The 21692-nt window shown below is 43.2% G+C and overlaps 6 protein-coding genes across 10 annotated transcripts in view; 3 read left to right on the forward strand and 3 right to left on the reverse strand.

Moving 5' to 3' along the window:
* Positions 1-34: 34 nt before the first annotated feature.
* On the reverse strand, positions 35-1517 carry LOC125768620 (26S proteasome regulatory subunit 8). The gene is made up of 2 exons (XM_049436557.1): positions 1399-1517; positions 35-1340 (listed from the first exon to the last, which is right to left on the reverse strand). Exon 2 carries the CDS (start codon positions 1332-1334, stop codon positions 123-125), a length of 1212 nt encoding a protein of 403 aa, XP_049292514.1. The 5' UTR covers positions 1335-1340; positions 1399-1517; the 3' UTR covers positions 35-122.
* A 68-nt stretch (positions 1518-1585) lies between these two features.
* Positions 1586-3287, reverse strand: LOC125768619 (ribosome biogenesis protein WDR12 homolog). Its single transcript, XM_049436556.1, has 3 exons — positions 3085-3287; positions 2092-3023; positions 1586-2020 (listed from the first exon to the last, which is right to left on the reverse strand). Exons 1-3 carry the CDS (start codon positions 3150-3152, stop codon positions 1737-1739), a joined length of 1284 nt encoding a protein of 427 aa, XP_049292513.1. The 5' UTR covers positions 3153-3287; the 3' UTR covers positions 1586-1736.
* Positions 3288-3403: 116 nt separating this feature from the next.
* LOC125768630 (uncharacterized) lies at positions 3404-4016 on the forward strand. Its single transcript, XM_049436580.1, has 2 exons — positions 3404-3649; positions 3719-4016. Exons 1-2 carry the CDS (start codon positions 3623-3625, stop codon positions 3980-3982), a joined length of 291 nt encoding a protein of 96 aa, XP_049292537.1. The 5' UTR covers positions 3404-3622; the 3' UTR covers positions 3983-4016.
* Positions 4017-4034: 18 nt separating this feature from the next.
* Positions 4035-4852, reverse strand: LOC125768629 (probable small nuclear ribonucleoprotein Sm D1). Its single transcript, XM_049436579.1, has 2 exons — positions 4679-4852; positions 4035-4549 (listed from the first exon to the last, which is right to left on the reverse strand). The coding sequence occupies exons 1-2, from the start codon at positions 4690-4692 to the stop codon at positions 4183-4185; spliced, it is 381 nt and encodes a 126-aa protein (XP_049292536.1). The 5' UTR covers positions 4693-4852; the 3' UTR covers positions 4035-4182.
* A 477-nt stretch (positions 4853-5329) lies between these two features.
* The window catches only part of LOC125768625 (neurocalcin homolog), a 116898-nt gene continuing 100535 nt past the window's right edge, over positions 5330-21692 (forward strand). For 2 of the 5 annotated variants that reach the window (XM_049436570.1, XM_049436575.1), the window contains exons 1-2: positions 5480-5702; positions 7472-7900. The gene's annotated coding sequence lies outside the window, so the exon portion shown is untranslated. Of the gene's footprint in view, positions 5347-5479; positions 5703-5733; positions 5866-7029; positions 7046-7471; positions 7901-21692 lie in introns of those variants that run through there. The other 3 variants (XM_049436573.1, XM_049436571.1, XM_049436572.1) reach the window with 3 other exon arrangements.
* LOC125768624 (neuronal calcium sensor 2) overlaps positions 7930-21692 on the forward strand; it is a 96421-nt gene continuing 82658 nt past the window's right edge. The window contains exon 1 of the mRNA XM_049436561.1: positions 7930-14600. Within this exon, the coding sequence (XP_049292518.1) occupies positions 14565-14600 (36 nt within the window). The 5' untranslated portion in view covers positions 7930-14564. The remainder of the gene's footprint in view (positions 14601-21692) is intronic.

Consider the following 21692-nt stretch of genomic DNA (forward strand, 5'->3'; position numbering starts at 1 on the left):
TATCCCGAGTAATGTTGACCGTAAACCAAAGACGTTTATAATATTTCGAAAGTATATTTTATTGTTTAAAGATATCTCAGAGCAAACTTCCCGAAAAGCTCTTGACGGTGAGATGGAGCAGATTATTTCCACAGCTTCTTAATGGACATATTCTTCTCGGAATCTTTCTGCATCACCTTCGCGACGGCCATCTCGAAGTCTTCCTGTGTAACATGCACACGGCGTTCACGCAGCGCGTACATGCCAGCTTCCGTGCAGACACCTTTCACCTCCGCACCCGAAGCACCAGGCATCAGTTCAGCAATTTTACGCAGGTTTATACCACGCGTTAGATTCATCTTGCGCGAGTGGATCTTCAGAATGTCCAGACGAGCTTCCTCGTTTGGTGGCGGGAATTCAATCTTACGATCGATACGACCAGGACGCAACAGGGCCGGGTCTAGAATGTCAATTCGATTCGTCGCCATGATGACTTTAATGTTCTTTGTCGCCTCAAAGCCGTCCAGTTGGTTCAGCAGCTCCAACATCGTACGCTGTACTTCGGAATCACCTCCACTACCTGACTCGATACGCGATGAGCCGATCGAGTCGATTTCGTCCATGAAAATGATGGAAGGTGCATGCTCGCGAGCCATTACGAACAGCTCACGGACCATTCGGGATCCTTCACCAATGAATTTCTGCACCAATTCCGAACCGGACACGCGGATGAATGTGCACTCGGTGTGGTGAGCGACGGCACGGGCCAAAAGTGTTTTGCCAGTTCCAGGAGGTCCATACAGCAGCACACCCTTAGGTTGAGCGATACCGAGTGCATCGAACAGTTCCGGATGTTTGACCGGCAGTTCGATCACCTCCTTGATTTCCTTGATCTGCTTATCGAGACCACCGACCATCTCGTAGGTCGAGTCCGGGACCTTCTCCACCATCATCAATGATACCAGTGGATCCACCTTGTTGGGCAGAATCTTGTGCAAGGTGTAGCTTTCGTTGCGCAGCGCCACACGGCAATTAGGCGTTACGTCGTTGATGTCAATGTTTTTGTCTATATCGACAACAAACTTGCCTTCGGGGTGTACCTTGACGAGGACCTTTTTCTTGTCCATTGGTTTCACTACCTCACCGACGTAGCTGCCCTGTTCCTGCAGCAGCTGGAGTTCCTCCCGCAGCATCCTAACCTTGGCGTTCAGCTCATTTCGCTGTGCCTGGAGACGACGCAAGTTTTGATTCTTCTCCGCCACAATAAGCTGCAGTTCTTCGATTTTCTGCACAAAATACGATCGAAATCCTTCTCCCCGCGGGAGATCAACGTCCATGGTACTTATCTCACGCATTTTTACCTGAGAAATACGATAACTTTAATAAAAACACTAGGGCAAAAGGTAGAGATGCGCTTACTTCTTGTTCTGCGGTACCAAATGAATGTTGCAAATCATCAACCACAATGAAACGTCAAATAATCGATGACAGTATGTAACGCTGCACACGAAGCGTTTTGAAGGTAACGCTTTGGATTGGACAACAATAAAATTAATTTTCTTTTCTTTTTGCTTTAAATAGCGAAAGAAATATAAAACGAAAACTTTCGTGTATCCCTAAATGTATCATTATATTCCTTGCGTATTGCCAACCCCTCGGTATATAAAACGATACGATTAGATGAAAGCTACACGTCCTTCGTATCGTAGACTTCCAATCATACAATTATTCATGTTCCTTAATTTAAACGCAATTGTTCAATCGTCTGCATTGTTAACTGCTATTTTAGATTTGAAAACACGCAGGGCGTTGTCAGATCCACCGGAAAGGATGTACTTCGGATTAGACCAGTCACAGGCCAGTACCTTATCCTCGTGGCCGATCAGCTCGAAGATCGGTGCCTTTGGAGAGCGATAGTCCCACAACTTGACGCAATTATCGTAAGCGCCGGAAACGAACAGATATTCGCTGGTCGTTGACCAGCGGCACGTCTGTATCCATTGTGAGTGTCCAAAGTAAGTGTTTTTAACAAAATTACCATCTAAAACAATAAAAAAACAGAAGTTATTTATCCACACTCTACACTATGATGTAAAATTTGTAACAACGTACGTTTCGATCGAGGATCATAAAGGCGAAGATTTTTATCCGGAGAAGCGGTGATAATCATTCCATTCAAGGGAGAGTAGCTCAGATCGAAGAACGATTTGTTGCCAGTAAATTCCGTTTTGATTCCTCCAAGTGAGAGATCCCACAGCTTAATTGTGTGATCCCAGGAACAAGTAGCGACCGTCGTATCGTCGATCCACTGTACGCCGGACACAAACTCCCGATGGCCGGCTAGAGTTATTACCGGCGTACGGACATTATCTTGCTCCAGCTTCGCCTTCTTTGTGGCGGACGGTTCTCCTTTGCCACTGTGCAGCTCAGTGGACCAAATTTTTAGCATCGTGTCCATGCTACCGGATGCCATTTGCGACTTGGACGGATTGACCGCAATACAGCCAACACCACGCTCGTGTCCTTTGCATACATGTACACACTCCACCGAGTTGGCGGCTACATTCCACTCCCAGATCATGACGGTTTGATCGTGGCTAGCACTGGCAAACACACCCGTCTGTGCGTTCAATGAAATCCATGCCACTCCCTTCACCGGTGCTACGTGGCCGGGAATGGTGAGCTTGTGTTTGCCCTTAGTGTTCCACAGATTTACAGTGTTGTCGTAGGTTCCGGTAAGAATCCAACCATCTTTGGCTTGAACCGCCGATACCCAATCGTCGTGCAACAGACAATCCTGCGGCTCAGGAGCGGGATAACGTTCAACGTACTCGAGTTCGATCGTGTCTTCGAACGAGATTTCGCGCTCCTTCAAATGCTGCGACAGTGAAGCTTTTAAGTACTCTCCATTCAGAAGAAAATCAAACTTCACTTTACCGAATTCTTCTTTGCCCGAGTCCTTAAGCAATGTGCTAAGCAACACATTTAGCTCGGTGCATCCAACATTGGCGCGGATCGAGTATGGAAAATCCGGCACGGCATACCTGCAATACAAGCCGCATGAGCATGATCCTACCGTGACTTACCAAGGGAGGCAATACGTACTGTTTCTGCTTGGTGGTCAAGTGTAGCTGCAATTGGCCTTCCGTGGGGTTTGTAATATGTAGAGCCATTTGGTAACTATATTCAATGGCCAAGTAGTAAGAAATCAAACGAATTATCGTCTTGTTTACCAATTTCTGGACCGAAGTTAAGCACACACGTTTCTTTATTTTGCTTTTATCGCCCGCGTGTTTGACATCGAATAAGCGGCTGTCAAAATAGGCTACAGTTGGTGGAAACCGAACTGTGTCTGGGAGAGAAGGTGAATATTCAGTTTTTTTTATGGAAAAAATGGCGATTTCCTTATAAAACATATTTCAGTTATGATTTAGTTGTTTAAAAAAGAAAAAATCCGATTTTTTCAATTGCATGCGTTATGCATTGTCCCACATAAGCCTTCACTCACTGTATATGCTTTCGTCGCAACTTCTTCCTTTTGACTTGGTATCAAAAGCATCTTCACTTTCAAACAAAACTGTATTGAAAACAACGTTCCGTGAAACACTGATCTGTGATTATTTTAATAACTTTACATTCCATCATGGAGCCTTGCCCATTGCAGAAACAGGTCAGCGGAACAGTAGGTATTTAGCGATACAGGAACAACGTTGGTTAATGTATGGTTTTTTGATTTCAGATCCAAACTACTGATGACACGATTGCATCTTTACGCCAACGCATCCGAAGGTTGGAAATGAACTTGAATGATCCCAGTCTTCCTGAAGATCGAAAACGTGAGATGGCTCTCGAGTTGAAGGAAATCGGCAAACTACTGGAAACAACAGAAGAACAGTTAAAACAAATGCACAAAGAAAATTCCAAATCCTTTGCGGTGGCGGCCTGTTTGTTCTTCATCTGTTTCTTGGTCTATGGGTTGTACGTACTAGTAAATGGTGTATGACCGCTGGATTCGAAATAAAGCTCACTAAACGAAACTGCGGTGTGGCCAGTCATGTTCATCTGTAAGCAAGCTTACCACTTTTCACAACTTTATTTCGTTTGTGTAGTATCCGCTCGAAATGACTCAAATATTTATATGTAATGAACTTGTCTCTTATGGCTAATGTTTGAGGATGGTTGCGACCTGTCCAGCGATCGCATCTAGCGTCTTCCGCGTCCGCGTCCACCGCCACGACCGCCCCGTGGTCCACCGCGGCCCCCTCGCGTACCTCTGCCACGACCACGCGGCCCTCCACGATTCGCTTCACGTTTCTTTGCTCGCGTCTTGGGCGCGTCATCGATTAGCAACGTTTCCAGCGGTAAGCTGTCTGGCAGAATGTAGTATCGGATGTTGTTACCGCGGATGCTGAGTGAGTCGAGTGTAACCGGGTCTCGATTCTTTATGGTCATTTTCACCGCTTTTAAATGCGTGTTCATCGCTACATCCACACCAGTAATCGTACCGTGAACCTGTGTGCCATTCTTCAGCTCAATGGTTACCGTTTCGTGGCTGAGTTTCATTAGGAATCTGCAAACAAATCGAAAAACCGGTTCATTAGCATCCGTTTGAGGTTAGAATAAGCGTCCTTCCGAAGGACGTATTTTCTATTTAGTTGCGATCTCATACAAGTAAAAGGTAGCTTTCACAATTACTAACCTGACCAACTTCATCTTGTACTATCTTTAATGCAGTTTAGAAGCCTATAATAAAGTGTAATTGCCGTGCAAAAGTTTTCGCTCCAATTGTTGGTAAAAGAACGCGACCCGAACACTTTTTTTAGCATAAACACACTTTTGACAGAAGCACAATTCCCAGATAACGTAAATGCGATGTTTGGTGTTCAATTGACAATGGTGACAGTTTGCTTCTGGTATTTTGAAAAAGAATTCAACTTGATGGTAATTTTGAATAAATTGGTAAAATCATCGCTCATCCTTACCCTAACCTCTTGAAAAAAATGAACAAAATTAGTATCAGATTCAAAACAAAATTCTTTGCAAGCGACACTTGCTTTGAAGAAATTTTTCTCAGAGCTGAAAATGTAAGCTCCGTTGCTGGTTTAGATTTGCATAGATTTATTAAAACATTAAATAAAAATTTCTCATATTGAGACGATTTGCAAAATTAATATTTCAGGTGCAATTTCGAATTGTGTAATTTGTTCCATCCAACGTCATCCAAACGACATTCCTCATGACCGAAAAGTATCCACGGTGCTGTCTTTCCTAGGGAAAGTGTTGCGAGCGAACTGCCAAAAGCGACCCGAGTAGACAAACGTACTCGAAACACTCTCCACCATACTTTACTAATTTTCGTGCCGAAACGTAGGTAGAAAAGCTCATGAAGGTTAGGTTTGCACAGTTTTAATGGACAGTAATGCTTTGCATAATGTTCAAGTGGGATTTATAAGCGAAATGGCGTTTTGATGCACGTTCGTGGGTGAACGTTTCCATACATACGGGTGCTCGGGACCAACCGTCAGCTCCGTTGTGCGTGCGTGCGTGTGCGAAACCGAGACAGCTACATCCCGCAGTGACATTTGCCAGCAGCCGGAGCGAGCACGCAAGAGCAACAGAAAACGCGAGAAAAAACAGGGAGAAAAATAAAATTTCAGCAGCAGCAACCAGCGCCAGCACCGTTCGTTTGCGTCTCGGCTGTGTACACGCGCGACTTAAAAAAGGTACAGGATTTTCCCAACCCGCTCGTACTTGGCTGCGTGTGTGTGTCTGTTTGTATGTGGACCCCGTGTAGGTGCGTCCCCGTCTTGGCAAAAGCTGCAGCTGCAGTGTGTTGGGCCCTTCATTAGTTCCAAACTCTCCCCCCCAAGAACAACAGTACGGCAGGTAGCCAAAAAAGGGAAAAACGCTGGAAGATTTGCTGGAACCATCCATCGTCGTTGCTATTCCGCTTGCTGTTTATACGTTCCGTGACACGGGCCACGGTGTGTGTGTGTTTGTGCGCGCAAGTTAGTGCTGGGTCTCTGTTTGCCCGGGGGCTGCCCATTTTCCGGGGCAGATGTACTGGGCAGGCTCCAACAAGGACTCCCGTGCCTGGCCACCATCGGTAGATCGGTCCGTCACGGTACAGCCAACATTGAACATTGCGTAGAAAAACAGTGACTAAACGTGTACGTGTGTGCGTGTGTGTGGTTGAGAAGTGACGAGAGTTTCATTTTTGGCAGTACGAAGAAGAAGATCTGCCGTAGTAACCACCTTACAACAAAAGTCATATCGGGCACTAAGACACCCTAGGCGACCTCTTTCATTGTTTGCTGAAAGGCGCTAAACGGGGGCATTCTTTACGCGTCGAACAATCTGTGCCTTGTGTGAAATTTAGCTACAATTAGTAGCGCAGAACAATCCCCAGGCAAAAAAACCACGGCACGGCACGTTTAACGAGCCTGCTATGATCGAACATACCCGAAACCTGTCAACCTGTGTGTATCTGCTGCCCTCTCGTTCGGTTTTTAATGCGCCAACAGTTTTTCCCCGGTTGTCAAAACGCAAGTAAAGGTTGCAGTTTAGCCCGGGTGTTTTTCACCATCCCCCCCAACGTCTCCCGCACTCTCCTCACATCTCATACCGAGGACAAGTGTTCCATGTTCGAGACCAACCGGACCGACCGTCTTCTGTCAACTAGATTCGTCGCTCGTCCCCCACTCACACGGGCGTGTGAAGGTTCACCGGGAGCAGGTTTATCGGAAGCTGGGAATATTTTATATCTAGTGTAAAGAAAGGTGTGTGTGTGTGTTTCCCCCCCGGGCAGCCAGCCAGTCGATACCTCCCAACTTCCCCTTTGGCAGCATCCCAAATCACCCCACACTCGTTTGCTCTCGTACACACATACGCACACCAGCCCCCACACACACACATACGCACACATACGCACAACAGCGTTTGGTGCGTTTGGTCCCCGGGGCGGTAAACTTACTTGTGACAGACGGAACGTGCAATCGAGATAAAGTTGTGCCGCCTAAACGAGATAAAGTGCTGTCGCAGAGCACGGTGAATGGTGTTTGTGCTCGTGTGCGTGTGTGTGTTTTTGTATGCCATAAAGTGACCTTAGAAAGATGTGTTTTTTTTGTGTGATAAAAATTTACCCAAAAAACCCCCAAAACGCATTTTGTGCAAGCTCGATTATCCGGTTGCTAACGTAGCATGCGACCAATGCGTACTTAGATAAAGTTGTGCAAAATGGTCGTAAAATGCGAGTGCGAGTGTGATCGATGGGATGGTTCAATGAAAATGCTCGCTAAAAGGAAGCATGAGGGATGTTATGAATTTTCCTCCACCATCTTCCCAAGCAGCATCCCGTGCAAAATGTCTCTCTGTTTAAATGCCGGTTGCTTTAGTTCTTCTGTTTGTGTTATTACTGTACCGTGATACCCGTTGTTGTTTATCTTTTCGCTTTCTTCTTTCTCTTCCCCACGAACCATTTTTCCTCGTTCAGCTGTGAGTGAGAGTGTGTACTGAAAACCCGGCGATAACAACCTCCCCGTTTTCCCAACCCTCTACTCGAAATCCTTCCAGCGTGTTTGCGTGTGTGTGTGCGTGCGTGCGTGAGTGTATGTAATCGCGCGCGTTTCGATAAAACGGGTCCCGGTGCATCCGTGTGTATCGTGGTTCGGTGCATTACGCGCGTGAATTTTTGGTTTTTCGTCCCCCGGTGGTAATCCTCCCCCGTGGTCATCGCAGACCGACGTGTTTTGTGTGTTAGTTGTACAAGAAACGTATCAGTGAAAAACGCAGGATCAGTGAAAAACGGAAGCAGTAAGCCCTCCCAAAAAGCACAGCCACCTTGACTGATTTTACAATACAACGGAGCGTCTCTGCGTGGCTGTGAGTGTGTGTAACGCGAAAGTGCATTACAAGTTGCAGCGTAAGTTTTTCCTCACCCCCTAATCGGTTTGTTTTTCTTTTCGGTCGAGATAAAAATGGCGGGAAGGTTTTAAGAGTTTTCACCTCAAAAATGTGTTCAAAATAATGTCGAATAGGGGCGGCCCGATGGTGCATGTGAAAAACGGCGCCCGTCCACACGGCAGGGACCGGGTTCAAATCCCATCCGGACCGTCTCCCCGTAGCATGGACTGACTATCCTGCTACGTGGTAAAATAAGTCTTGATACGGCCAGGCCGTTCTAACTGAGCAAAAAAAAAAAAAAAATGTCGAAAATTCAAAATCGAAAAGGGGGTTCCGTTCATTACAAATATTCCGACTTGTGTTCGTGTTGTTCTGAAATCGAAAAATAATAACATACTGCTAGAAAAAATATTTACGAAAAGCAAACAAATCGCATTAAGTAAACACAAAATGGTTCAGTTCGTTCGCTGTGTTTGTGTTATTTTTTTTTGGTTGAATTTGCATTCACAGCACTTGCAAGATTTTTATTATTATTGTTTTTTCTTCTTCACGCTGGGAATAAGTTAAGTTTTTGGCCCGTATTTTGCTAGCGATGTTTCACCGATCTTAAGATTCAAAAATTGAAACCAATCCTTGCGAATGTACATACAAATTTTTCCTTAGCTCCTTCGCACTGCCAGGGAATTGGATTTTTTCCCCCGTCGCATGCACAGGTCACACGTTGGCATAGCCGGTGACCGAAGTGGCCCATAGCGCGCTATCGTAAATGCCAAAATGTCACAGAGAAATTTTCGCTCAATTCTATAATTATCAAGCAAAACTCGTGTTTTAGTTGCGCCTCCCGATCCATCCATACATGTGTGTATGTGTGTGTGTGTGTGTATATGAGGGGTGTAAAATTGGGGGTAGGGGTTGTATTTGCTTTTTAACCAACATAAACCTCCAACACACAACGAAATGCTACACCCCCCTCCCCCCCGTGTTTCCACCTTTTACCCTCAAAACCTCGTCATCATCATCATGATGATCATCGGAGTCGATTTTTGTCGACTCTGGTCGGTCGGTCTTTGCGTTCTTCTGCATTTGCCCCCAAGGAAATGACATGCCAAACAAGAGGCGGTATGAAGAAAAAAAACCACCCCTCATACCCCCAAACCTTCGTTTCTGGTTGCGCCAGGGATGGAGGAGTTTACATTTGCTCTAGGGCTAGGGCTACGGTGGGGGGGAGGAAAGTGAATGAATAACAGGAAAAAAAGGTAAAGAGAGTGCACATTAAACTTAGCCGGCGAACGAAGACGATGGCGACAAATGTTTGAGCGCGAGAATGAAACCGAAACACGGCGTGTTTTCCGTGTGCAAAACGGCACTCGCCAGCTCGCTCTAACTCCCGGGCCACCCTTCGGCTGATGGGTACCGCCAGGAAACAATTCACCCTGTAGGGTGCCACAACGCGGACGCTAACGTTGGCGAGTGGCGAGGAAGCGAATTTTCTTTTCGACCATTTAATTCCGCGAGGGCATATCGTCGGGCCGGCAGCACACCGAACGCTGCCGTATGTCCGCCATAGGCCTCGATTGCAAAGGCCCCCTTCTATACTTTTTTGCTGGTGGATTAATGCTCGGGGGTAGTTTTGAAAACGCTGGGGATAGGGGCGAGAAAAAGGCATCAAGAATGGTATAATTTTCCCCTGCATCAGCAATGGTAAGGGAGGGGTGCGGCAACAGGGAGAAGCTGCCGTAAAATAGGCGGGAAAATTCGGGCCTCACAAACCGAAAGCGAACGAACGAACGAATGAACCAACCCAGGATAAGGAGTATCAAATTATTGTAAAAAAAAAAACAAATGAAACAACAAAAGCGCGACCAGAGAAGAGGGGGTTGGAATGGAAAACAAATGAAATGACAAGAAAAATAAAATGTATAAATATGTTCAAATGGATTAAGGCGATATTCGACTATCATACGTGGCTATAAGTATGATTGTGAAATACAAAATATAAAAGCATTGAAAAAGAATAGAAAACATGTAAGAACAGAACAGAAAAATAAGAAAAATGTATTTTTAAGAAAGTATTAATACGCGAAAGATATTCAATAGTTGAATAATAATATAATGTAAATTCAACTATATAACTAAGAAAAAAATGTAGAAAGGTGTTTGGAAAAAAATACGAGTTAAGAAGAACACAAGATAGGAATATTAAACGTGTTAAATATGAATGGAATATTATGAAAAATAAGAAAAATATTCATTTATGTGATAAGAACGAGATATTACAAACCAAAGAAAAAAAAACCAATTGTAAAAAAGTAACGAGCCAATTATACAAACAGAAACGGAAAGTACACCACGATCCAGAAAACCCGGAACATCGTTTGTCACTTATGGGGGAATTCCTTTTTTTTGTTGAGGTATGGTTTTCTAATTCTGTCTGTTGTGCCTTAGAATTTGGGAGCGAAAGTCACTTTTTGACTTGTGTGTTGCTATCAGATACCCGTCCAATTTATAAAGACGACGGGAAGGAGACGCAAGGTTTGGTTGTTCCATCGATGTTTACTGGTGGAATAGCACCGTGTACTGTATTATATTCTAGTCGCTCGTACCCGGTCGAGTTACTCATTCGCGTCTGAAGAAACGACGTCTGTTGACGTTTCATTAGTACCGGTCTAACGGTTAATGGGTTTTTGCTCGGGTAATTAGGTTCGTAAGTGGACGTAGGTCCCGGGTTGATCATCCCATTTCCTTGGGCCCCCCCAAAAAGGCTTCGGCTACTTCCTCACCAAATGCCTGCCCGATGCGAGCGATGGAGCGATTTTTGTACGTAGATACTTTGTAGCATATGGGGATATTAGGTGTATTACTCGGTAACTTTACTGCTTTAGCGATAAATTACATCGTTCGGGATGTGAATCGAGATAAGTTGTCGCGAGTACGGCAACAATGGATAGTAAAATGTTGACAGTTTATGTAACATCGTCGACGATAGTACATATATTGATTTAAAAAGAAACCCAATTTAAAGGAGTTTCATAAAATGACTTCCTGAATGAATAAATAATCATCCAAAAATTTAGCTTCTTTGAAAAAGTTCTTAAAATGATTAAGAATTAGTACAGAAAAAAAGGAACCAACTTCACATGTGTGACCCAATAATTCACATACGAACCATCGACAATAGATGGTAATTTTTCATCCAATTTCCCATCTTCCAAGGCGGGCAATCAATTTTCCTCAATTGTTTATCTTCCTTGCACAAGAAAAAAAAATAAACATTACAGCTCATTTCGGTTCGTTGGTTTTACATGCCCTTTTTTTTGTCCTTCCGACTTCCAAATAGAACACATTCCCCCTCCAAAATGTAAACGTGTATACGTAACGAGCCAGCAGTGTCACGAGAGAATGAGAAAAATAGCACCGAAATGATTTGTTACGAATTTAAATAATCAATCAATAATTTGAATATGGATATGGGTGAAAACCTCCGATATATTTGGGGAGACTTTTAGTAGATAGTTACCAGAGTGGGAGTTAAGAGAGAGAGAGTCAGAGAGACAGGACAGAGAAAGTAAACCCGAAATTTTGCACGCACGTAAATCACATCACATGTGTGAAAAGCGAATTGATTTTTTGGTCCAATTCGTCCTTCGTCCTGGTCCCACAGATGTTGTGTGTGTGGGTGTGGATGTGTGTTTTTTTTTGGTTGTTGTTCGTTCGATGAAAGGAGAAACACCTCGCACTGGGATCTAAGTCTAAGGATCAAGACGGGTAGGAAAGGTCGTCTCTATGAATTGGATTGGATCGGATCGGATCTGGTTTTTTTCGTACCGGGGGCGAGCAAGCTATCCTACAATCTTTCCAACGATGTCCTCGTTTTTTTTTTTGGTGGTTGGTTTTAGCCGCTTTTGGTAACCCTACGGGGAAGGGGAAACTGAACGCGCGGGTAGAGGCAGGACAAAAGGCCACAAGCAGCACACGTGCGGTAGAACGTTCGGTCCGTTTCCGTTTGTCATCTTTTTTGCCAAGAGCCCATGCTAAAACGTCGCCGGCGACGTCGACGACGACGACCCCCAGTTAACATCAATAATCCGGCTCCAATCAGTGGCATTCTAATTCCGTCCCAGGGAGCGGTTTGGTTTTACCTCGTGTCTGCTCTCCGCTCTTACCTCTCTTGCCCGGATCCACAACTACCCATGGAAACCAATGCTTTTTTCGCTATATATTGTATCATCCAATCCCGTGTCATAGTCGTCGACCTCGCCGGTGGAGCGGTCCGGCGGGTTTTATTGATCGTTTTGTCCATTTTTCGTCATCCCTACATGATGGAGCCATATCTGGTGGACGCACTCGCTGATCGGATACAGTAACGTAAAAAGACCAGACCCACACGACAGGCTTGTTACGGGGAAGTAAGCGTTTTATTGATAGATTTATATTAAGGCGTAACTTTTGTCGTACAGTTTGCATACTTTTAGGCGTACCAGGTTTAAAAACTGTGGCCAAGAGCTATGAGTCAGGGATGTGAAGTTGTTCACGGATTAATTGTTCTTTTGGACAACATTGTCAACTGGGAAAACTCTGCATCAAATCCGATTCGTAGCACCGCTTCCTTTCCACTATTCCTGGCAGTTGGAGAACGATCGATTATGGTTTTTTTTTTGCGGAACGATATAGTTTATTATAATTTATTATTGTTTGCTGCTGTTCAAAATTTATGTCCCATGTTTTTGGGGAGTTATACGTTGATTAAATAAGAAACACGCAGCACAGGAAGCTTCTCAGTAGAAAAAATATAGTAAAACGTACAGAAAATCGAAGCTTAGCGCTCTTTTTTCGACTGGTTGTATATTACAAGATTAAAAAGAGTTCCATTTCCATACGACATTTTTAGATAATTTTTCACCTGTTTCGATAAAAAAAACTTTTAGCTAATCACCAGACAATTAGTGGCAATTGTTCGTTAGTAGCATTCCTTTTTGGTAGAATCCCAATGGCTGGACGAAATTTTCAACAGGCATTCAAACTTCTCCTTCATTGTGCATGGGTTCAAGATCTCCTATTGCGGGCAAACCTAGGACAGTAGTAGACTACGAAAACAAAACATAAAAAAACAACCAATAAGATAGTGAGGAAATAAAACTTCTCACTAATTGCTTGCGTTACGGCTATGCCATACCCGGCGGGAGGACTAACCTGCCCTAATTTCTTAATTGCAGCTACGCTCATCTCGCGACCTCTGGAAGATACCGCAAGTCTTTTTTTGTTGTTGTTAGGGCGAGACAGAACGGAACCGAAAGGAAAGATAACGGAGAGGAATTGGTCATCATTATCGAGTTAGTAAGGTGAAATGGTTTAATTGCGTTTAACTTACCACGGTAGTTCAGTGCCTTGTGGGCTTAAGGTTTGGGTTTTCGGTTCGTGATCGAGTAATTCCACTTGTTCGATGGCGAAAACAATGGAAACCGATCAGGATTATTGTAGCTTTTTTTGTTGTTGGTTTTCTTTGCCGTCCTTTGTCTGTTCAATTTCCGCCCATTAAAGCCCCTGGGTGGTGTGAATTTTCCCAACAGTCTTTGTGCGTTTTATCACTCATATTTGCAATCTGGCTGGCTCCATTTTGAGCGCTGTGTTCCGGCTTAAATTTCTCCCTTCCTGTGTGGTTTTTGTTTTTTATTCGAGCAGGCAAAGCAAGTCACAGTGCTGGCAATGGGCCAAGCAGAGTAAACGAACCTTGGCATCGTCCCCAATACTGGGCGGCGACAGGGATTATAAATCAGAGAACATGGTACACAACATTGGTGGTGGAACTTAATAACAGAAGCGAAATAAAAAAAAACTGCTCAAGAAAAGCGTAAAAACTTCCACCTCCAGCTGTAGGGAAAACTATCGTACATTTTACCCGGCAGGAGTGTTCATCTTCTTCCTAGGTCAGTTCGCCCGATTTGGAGGGCAGTTGGATTTAATTTTTCGAATAGCTCAGATACGTTTTTTTCTCAATGCAGCATTCCACATTGCAAAATTCTGCAGTTGCACATTGCTAGACACATACTGCAGCAGTGCAAGCAAGCGATAGATGCAACTTTCCGTCTCTTCAAAATGTGGGCAGCACAGACCCGGTGGGACAGAATTTCAAGCCAATTAAAATACTTCATTAACTGTTTTTCCTATGTCTGGAGATGTGTGTTTTTTAAATTGTGTATATCCGTTTCTGTTCGACATAATTGGTTGGGTTTACTGAAAAAGGAAGCAAATTTCGTGTCAAAGAAATAAAAACACAACATGTAAATTCAGTTCAACGTTAAATGTATGAAGAAGCTTGGTGCATCAAAGATGAGTTAGACTAAAAACAGTATTAACAAACACGTGTAATCGGGCGCGTTGTTGGTGTTTCGCGTTTTCGACAGTTTCTCGTCAGCAGTCGAAGTATCCTCGCCGAAAAACACCTCCTTCAGAAGATTCTTACCTTCTGTCAGTACTTCTGAACGCTTAGAGTCTCATCGTTTGCCGTGTGAAATGGGATGATCTTTTAGCCCAACCTGTGTTTCACGGCTTCTGATCTACGCGCCAGTCGTTTATTTTCATCCATCCGCATCCGTCAACGCGCCTTCGGCTGCTGCACCATCGCCACATCGTCTGCTACATCTTGTGCCACTTATCGCCCCCCGACTCTTCTGCATTGCATCGACATGATAAGCAGGAAGCGGCCGCTCCCATTTCCTCAGGTAAGTTGAAAAGTTTTACACGCTTATATCTATTTCATCGTAATCATTATTCACACCTTGCCGCCGTTTGTTGGTGGTGGGAGTGGATCGCGAGCACGTTTTAATCCTTATAAATGGTTGGACATGATGTTGAAACATTACCATGTCTGGCATGTGAGGTGCATTTTTGGTTGGTTAATTTGCTGCAGATCTTTTATATCATTTGATTTAAGCGATGCTGCTCATACGTATGTTGAGTAAAAGTGAAATATTTTTGTAATATACTAGAGATGAGAATAACAATCCTTTTTATTGATTCAACTCAGTGCGACTCTCTTTAGTTTTGGGGCCCAATTGCAATTCCGCTTAGGGCCTCCAAGAAGCTCCTAAGGCTATAGCCTTAGCTTTTTTTGAGTAATTTTAAAAAATTTTAAAAATTGATTTATATTAATGCAAATTTGTTGGAATAAGTTTCTTTTCACTCAAATAATGCTTTAAATTAAAAATGAGTAAAAAATAACAAAAAAAATTTAAAAAAAAATTTCAACTCGAAAATTTCATAAGGCTTACCCCTTACGATTTTTTTGAGAAATTTTGCAAAAAAATTAAATTGATTTATTTTAATGCCAATTGGTTCAAATAAGTTTCTTTTCACTCAAATAATGCTTTAAATTAAAAAAAAGAATAAAAAACTGGAAGAAAATAGAAAAATTATAACAATTTGAAAATTTCAAAAGGTTTAATTTTTCACCAAGTTTTGCCTATAAGTCGGTCGGTATCCAACGGATCGCCAATCTTTAACTTGTGGTCGATAGATGGCACCAATGGCTACATTTTCTTCTTGGACAGCCATGCTCTGAGATGTCTGTGTCGGAAGTTATTCGAGGAACCAAGTTCCATACCCTGTTTGAGAAAATGTAAAATTTTCCTCATTTTTGAGCAATTTAGCAAAATTTATAAATGTGATATATTTAAATGCGAATTTGTTCCAATAAGTTTCTTTTCACTCAAATAATGCTTTAAATTAAGAAAAGGATAAAAAATCAGAAAAAAAATTTTAAAAAATTTTTAACTCGAAAATTTCATAAGGCTTACCCCTTACGATTTTTTTGAGAAATTTTGCAAAAAAAATTAAATTGATTTTTTTTAATGCCAATTGGTTCAAATAAGTTTCTTTTCACTCAAATAATGCTTTAAACAAAAAAAGAATAAAAAATAAAAAAAAAATTGCACATTTTCGTTCAACTCACTCCCACATTTTCTTTTCAACTCACGTACCTATTTGCTCTTTTTGCAACTCGACTCATCACGGCTACATGCTTCGACTCATGAGTGAGTAAAATGACCGAACCTTAACTTATACGTTTATGCCGGTTTTCTTTATGACTCCGAAATGAGTCTTGAAACGAGCTGACTTCTAATAACGACTCATTCACTCTGAGTTAACTCACTAAAAAGAGTTGTTATTCTCATCTCTATCCAGAATATACTGTCATGAGTGTGATGAATTTAAAACATTTTTCTTTTTTATTCTTTTAATATTGCATACCTTTAGGCGAATGTGCCAAATTCATATTTCTCTCTTTTGAGAAAGTTGTTTGAGAAAACTCTATTTCTTATAAGAGTGTTCTTGCACAAATCTATTGCTCACGGTAATCGGATTTAAAAATATATCTAATTGCATAAATTTAGGCTGAATGATTAGATGAAGTACACAATGTGGCATAATCTTATTTTTTATATTTCTTTTTATGGGAAGTTGATTGAAATGTGGTAACTCGGTGGAAACTGTTAAGTGTTAACTAGTATATAAAAAAACATGAATATCAAACCTTTAATGACTTAACAAGTCTGTTGCGCGGCGGACTACAGGTTCGGCCAAGCGAAGGAAATGGCCACTCTGAACCTTAGCCCCAACCGTCAACCGATGGGGAGCGAACTCGAACGCTGTTGATGATCCCGTCTCCCAAGTCGAAATGACAAACCTCTCCGCTAGTTGTTCTTCGCGATCGAGAACCTATGCCGCAAGAGGGGGGAGTTGGGTTGCCAACACTTCGAGCCGTCCCGGGTGAACTGAAACCTGGAAGCTTGAAAGCTGAAGCGAAACTCTCTAGTTCTGGTTTGCAATTAATTTATTTCGAGTGCGAGCACTCCTTATATACTCAAGAATTGGTTTACAAGCTTAACTTAACTTATTATTATTTTGCTTACTTACTTCCTATTTGTTACTTACTTCCTATAAACATAACCTGCACCTGAACGTAGGAACCCTAACCTACTTACGACGACGTAACTAGAACGGCCATGCCTCGCGTACGCCGACGGCTAGCGCTTCCGCGGTGCAGAATGTTTTGGAAAGCGTCAGCGCTTCTGTGGCGTTAGGAATGTTTTGTTACCAAAAAACGCTACGTTTGAGCTTTTTTGCAACGAACCGTTTATGCGCGCGTTGGGCACGCAACATTCTCCCCCTCGTAATTCGATCCTAGGATTACCTTATTTCGCTGCTTAAACGGTGGTTTGAACTTGTGTTTGGGTTGTTCCGTTGGGTTAGGTGATGGTTCCGCGATTACTTCTATTTCTATCTGTTCGATAGGCACGTCTTGTTTGTTTCTTCCCCTGTAGAACGTTACCCCGACGGTAACTCCTACTAAGATCAACAAAACATTAAATGAAATCGCAATAGCGAGAGCGTAGTGTTCAGTTGGAATTAGCGTTTGACCTAATGGCTCTTGGATTTGATTATTTTGGAAGAAGAGTTTTTTCTTTCTTCCTCTTATAATCGTAGCTCTTACTTCCTTGCTGTCCGTTTTAATCGCACAATCACTTCCTAAGTTCACTATGCCGGCCGTGTTTGATAATTTTACCTTTTGTCCCTTGCATGTAAGAACAACCTTGGCCAGATCGTCTACGTAGTACAACACGGAATTGGATTCGTGCATGCGTATGAGTTCAGAGTAAGGCTTCGATATCTTCGTAGTCTCGCATTTGACCCCATTCGTCATGAAAAGTTTCCCAGATACGCATGTCTCCTGACTGTCCAAAAATGGCTGAGAAGTCAGGAAATGTGTCTGGTTTATTTTCTCAAGAGTTTGAGGAACAAAATGCTGCTTTGATTCACTAGCAGCGATCAAAGCGTTTTCAAAAACGGCAATTGTTCTATCTCTTTCATCCGGCACTGCGTATGCCCGAAATACTTCGTACACTGTTCTTTCGACAATAGTTACTGTGGTGGAAATGATTATACGATTTTCCATTTCCTCAATTTCAATGGACGTTAAATTTTTGAGAATCATGACATCTGTAGAAAGTTCTTCTTCGATATGGGAATAGATTTTAGCAAGATCACCAGGAGCTATAGGTTCCGTTCTCAGTAGGTCGTACTTTCGAATGATACTGTCAACCAACTGATGGGCCAATAGGGTGTGCTGGATGATACCTATCCTAACATGAGTGTTGGATGTTTACATTTATACTAAGTTATGGGAGATGCTATAATGAACTTTGAATTAACGAATAACAAAGAAGAACTAGAATAAGAACAAAATTTAGAGAGAATAAACCAGTCCGAGTAGAGCAATCATTGAAACCACACGCGTCCCTAACAAGCACCCTTTAGAGCTACGAACAATGAGCACGTTTGATCTCGTCGCTAGCTAGCGCGATTTCCCTATCTAGTGTGGCGGTGCGATTGGCGAAATCTCCAGCGATCCTAACCGTTTTTTCGCTGATCGCATCGAGGGTACCGAACAGTTTCTTATTTTTAAGCTCTTCGACTGTTTGCATGCGATGCAATTCATCTTCTACGTCGTCTCCACCGAATATCATTCCTTTTATCATCCCTAACAATCCGCCGCTCCGTTTGACCCTACGCGATCCACGTGCTACGTACCAGATCTCACGTTCAGCAGCTATCGTCTGTTGGCGTATCATGGCCACCGAATCGTGTAGGGCATGATCGACGGAAGGTTGACTTCGTACTTTGTCGCGGAGCCTCTCCAATTCGAATCGTACCTTGTGGAGCCTGCTGATGTCCTGCCGTGGTTGAACGTCCGTCTCGAAAGTTCTCAGTACTTCTCCACGTTGCACCAGACAGGTTCCAAGATGAGTAAACACGAGTCCTCCTTGGGTGATTGGCTGTACATCGTATGCGAGGGATGAACATAAGACGCTGAGGATTGTTGTGGTTAATAACAATTTCGTGGCCCATGAGCATGGGGCGATGCGTCGTTTCGGCGGGGGGTGGTGTTGAATAGAATTGTTATCGCTGACGTCTTCATTTTCATCCAAGAATGGAGCTAGTTTGTTCAGCGAACTTTTACGGCTGACGGGCTCCCCCTTCGTAAGGGACGTCATTTCCTCGGGAAACCCTTCCCATTGGGCTTTTCTGTACAGGGCATTTCTGGTCGAGATCACATCTTGGAGATTTATACTTTTCGTGAAGTTATTCTTATCTCGCAGATAATCGATGTATTTTTTCATATAGGTCGAATGAGACAATAACTTTTCCCATGATGAATAATGCTCCTCTGGTATTACCGAATCAATTACTCGATGGATAGCTACTACTCGTTTCTCTTCATCAGTAGTAGATATGGGTATCTTTTGCGGCCAATCATCCTCATTGTTCTTCAGAAAGTTTGGTCCGTTGAACCACATAACTTCATCGTTCGAAAGCTTGGTTGCAAGGTCGGCTGGGTTCTGTTTGGAAGGAACCCATCGCCACTGATTTACCGAAGAGGAATCTAAAATTTCACTGATGCGGTGGGCAACAAATTGGTGATACTTCCGATGATTGCTGTTGATCCATGCCAGAACTGTACTAGAATCGCTCCAATATACCGTTCGTTCTACGCCGATTCGAAGCTCCTTCTTAACTGCTTCAGTTAGACGCGCGCCCAGCACTGCAGCTTGCAACTCCAGACGTGGAATGGAGAGAGTTTTGATTGGAGCAACACGTGATTTACCTGCTACCAGCCTGACGACATATGACGAGCCTGACCACGATCTGGCATACACACATGCAGCAAATGCTTCCTCTGATGCATCGACGAATGTATGAAGTTCCGCTACGTTACAACTGGGAGCCACAATTTGCCGAGGGATACTAACTTGCTCTGCACTGCACACTAGTTTCAACCACTCTTTCCATTTAGCTTCCAGTTTGTTGGGAATGGGCTCGTCCCACGAGTCCGACGCAGTAGTTATAGCTTGCATGAGGATCCTGCCCTGGATAGTTAGGTGACTTATTAAGCCAAGGGGATCATACATTCTCATGACACAACTTAAAGCCTCTCGTCTTGTAGGATTCTTGTGTACGTCAATATTAGTAAAGTTCACTTTGTACATGAAACGATCCGTAGATGTGTGCCATTGAACACCTAATATTTTCTCGAATTCAGCGTTCTTTTCCTCGAAATTCACCACTTCATTTCTTTTCTGCACTCTTTCAATTGGGATCTTGTTCAGTAGTTCGCACTTGTTTGAGGTGAAGTTTCGAATGTGGAAACCTCCATTCTGATGCACTTCAATTACTTCACGCACGGTGGTGATAGCTTCATCCAAGGTGTGGAAGCTGTCCAAGTAATCGTCCACGTAATGTTGCCGTATTATGGGGTTAAATGCATAAGGATGTGTCTCCTTATGCTCTTCCGCGTTTGTATTTTTCACTATTTGCGCACAAGCCGGAGAACAAGTCGCTCCGAACGTCATCACCTGCATCACATACGTGTCGGGTTCTCTTTCCTCACAATTACGCCACAGAATGCGTTGAGCGTCTTGATCTTCGCGACGGACCTTGATCTGGTGAAACATTTCTTGTATATCACCAGTAACACACACATTTCCTTCACGAAAACGCACTAGAACTCCGAATAGTGAAGCCATTTCGTCTGGACCGGTTAGGAGTAGCGAGTTAAGAGAGACACCGTTTACCTTTGCTGCCGCGTCGAATACTAAACGCGGCTTGGGCGTAGGTTTGTTGCGATTTACTACTATAAAGTGGGGCAGGTAGAACGTTTTCGATGTTTTTGCTGCTTCTTCATGAGCGGTCAGTTTACGGATATAACCCTTTTCTACATATTCTTCGAAGGTTTTTTGTGCCCAGTTTTTGAGGTCTGGGTTCTTTGTCAGCTGTTTTTCCAAGCTACGTAAACGATTTACTGCATTGTTACGTCCATTCGGGAGCTTCGGTTCGTCATGTTTCCATAACAAACCTACTTCATATCGACCGTTTTTCTTTCTTATGGTTTGTTGAATAATGGCTCTGGCGCGTTCTTCATCATTGGACCTTACCGGTTCAACACATTTTACTCCGAAGTTTTCTATGGAAAAGTACTGTCGAATCATCTGGTTCATGATTTCCTCGTTTTGATGGATCATGAGGTGTTCGGTGTCACCTAGTTCCTGGTCTTCTTCTGTGCCGAAGATTACCCATCCAAGTTTGGTTCGAATTGCCATGGGTTCGTTCGGGCCTCCCATTTTACGCTCGTAGGGAATCATAAGATGACTATGCCTCAGTCCTATAAGAACGGTTGGATATGCGTCTGTAAAGGATGTAACAAGTTTACGTTTCTGAAGCAAGGCGAGATGGGGATAGGCCTTTGCCATTCTTTTGGCATCGATGGTCTGACGTGGAAGTTGTAGATTATGGATGGTTCGGATTCCATCTAGGAGGAATTCAGTCTTTTCTGAATTGCCCTTTATTTGGCATCGGACTATTCGACTTTCTTCTTCTTGCACATGCAAGTCCCGGGTCCAAGTCATTATGAATGGATTTTTGGGCCCCTGTAGGTTAAGCTTCTCCGCCATGGTCTCTTCAATCAGAGTTAGCGATGATCCACCATCCAGGAAGGCGAAGGTTTTCACGCTGATATTTCCGTTTCGTAAGGTAACAGGAACTATTTGGTAGTACACTTGCTGGCTCGATTGAGTAGATTCAAAGGTGTCCGCCTCATTCTTGAGTTCGAATTTATCGATGCAGTTTTCTTTGTCATTCTTCGATTGGAACTTTTCTTGCTGAGTTGACATAGTGGATGGTTGTTCAGTGCGCATTTTTTGTTTCGTTATAGTGGAGTTGCTTGAAGATGGATTTGGCCAGACAGAAGCATGTTGTTG

Source organism: Anopheles funestus, chromosome 3RL, assembly GCF_943734845.2.
Source record: "Anopheles funestus chromosome 3RL, idAnoFuneDA-416_04, whole genome shotgun sequence".
NCBI classification, from domain to species: Eukaryota; Metazoa; Arthropoda; class Insecta; order Diptera; family Culicidae; genus Anopheles; species Anopheles funestus.

Bases quoted from the DNA above. Each gene is read 5' to 3' on its own strand.
- LOC125768620 (XM_049436557.1), bottom strand. From the start codon at position 1,334: ATGCGTGAGATAAGTACCATGGACGTTGATCTCCCGCGGGGAGAAGGA.
- LOC125768619 (XM_049436556.1), bottom strand. From the start codon at position 3,152: ATGGCTCTACATATTACAAACCCCACGGAAGGCCAATTGCAGCTACAC. The intron at 3,024-3,084 runs GTACGTATTGCC...CTTGTATTGCAG, and splicing joins TTGACCACCAAGCAGAAACA to GTATGCCGTGCCGGATTTTC. The intron at 2,021-2,091 runs GTACGTTGTTAC...TTATTGTTTTAG, and splicing joins TTATGATCCTCGATCGAAAC to ATGGTAATTTTGTTAAAAAC.
- LOC125768630 (XM_049436580.1), top strand. From the start codon at position 3,623: ATGGAGCCTTGCCCATTGCAGAAACAG. The intron at 3,650-3,718 runs GTCAGCGGAACA...TTTTGATTTCAG, and splicing joins CTTGCCCATTGCAGAAACAG to ATCCAAACTACTGATGACAC.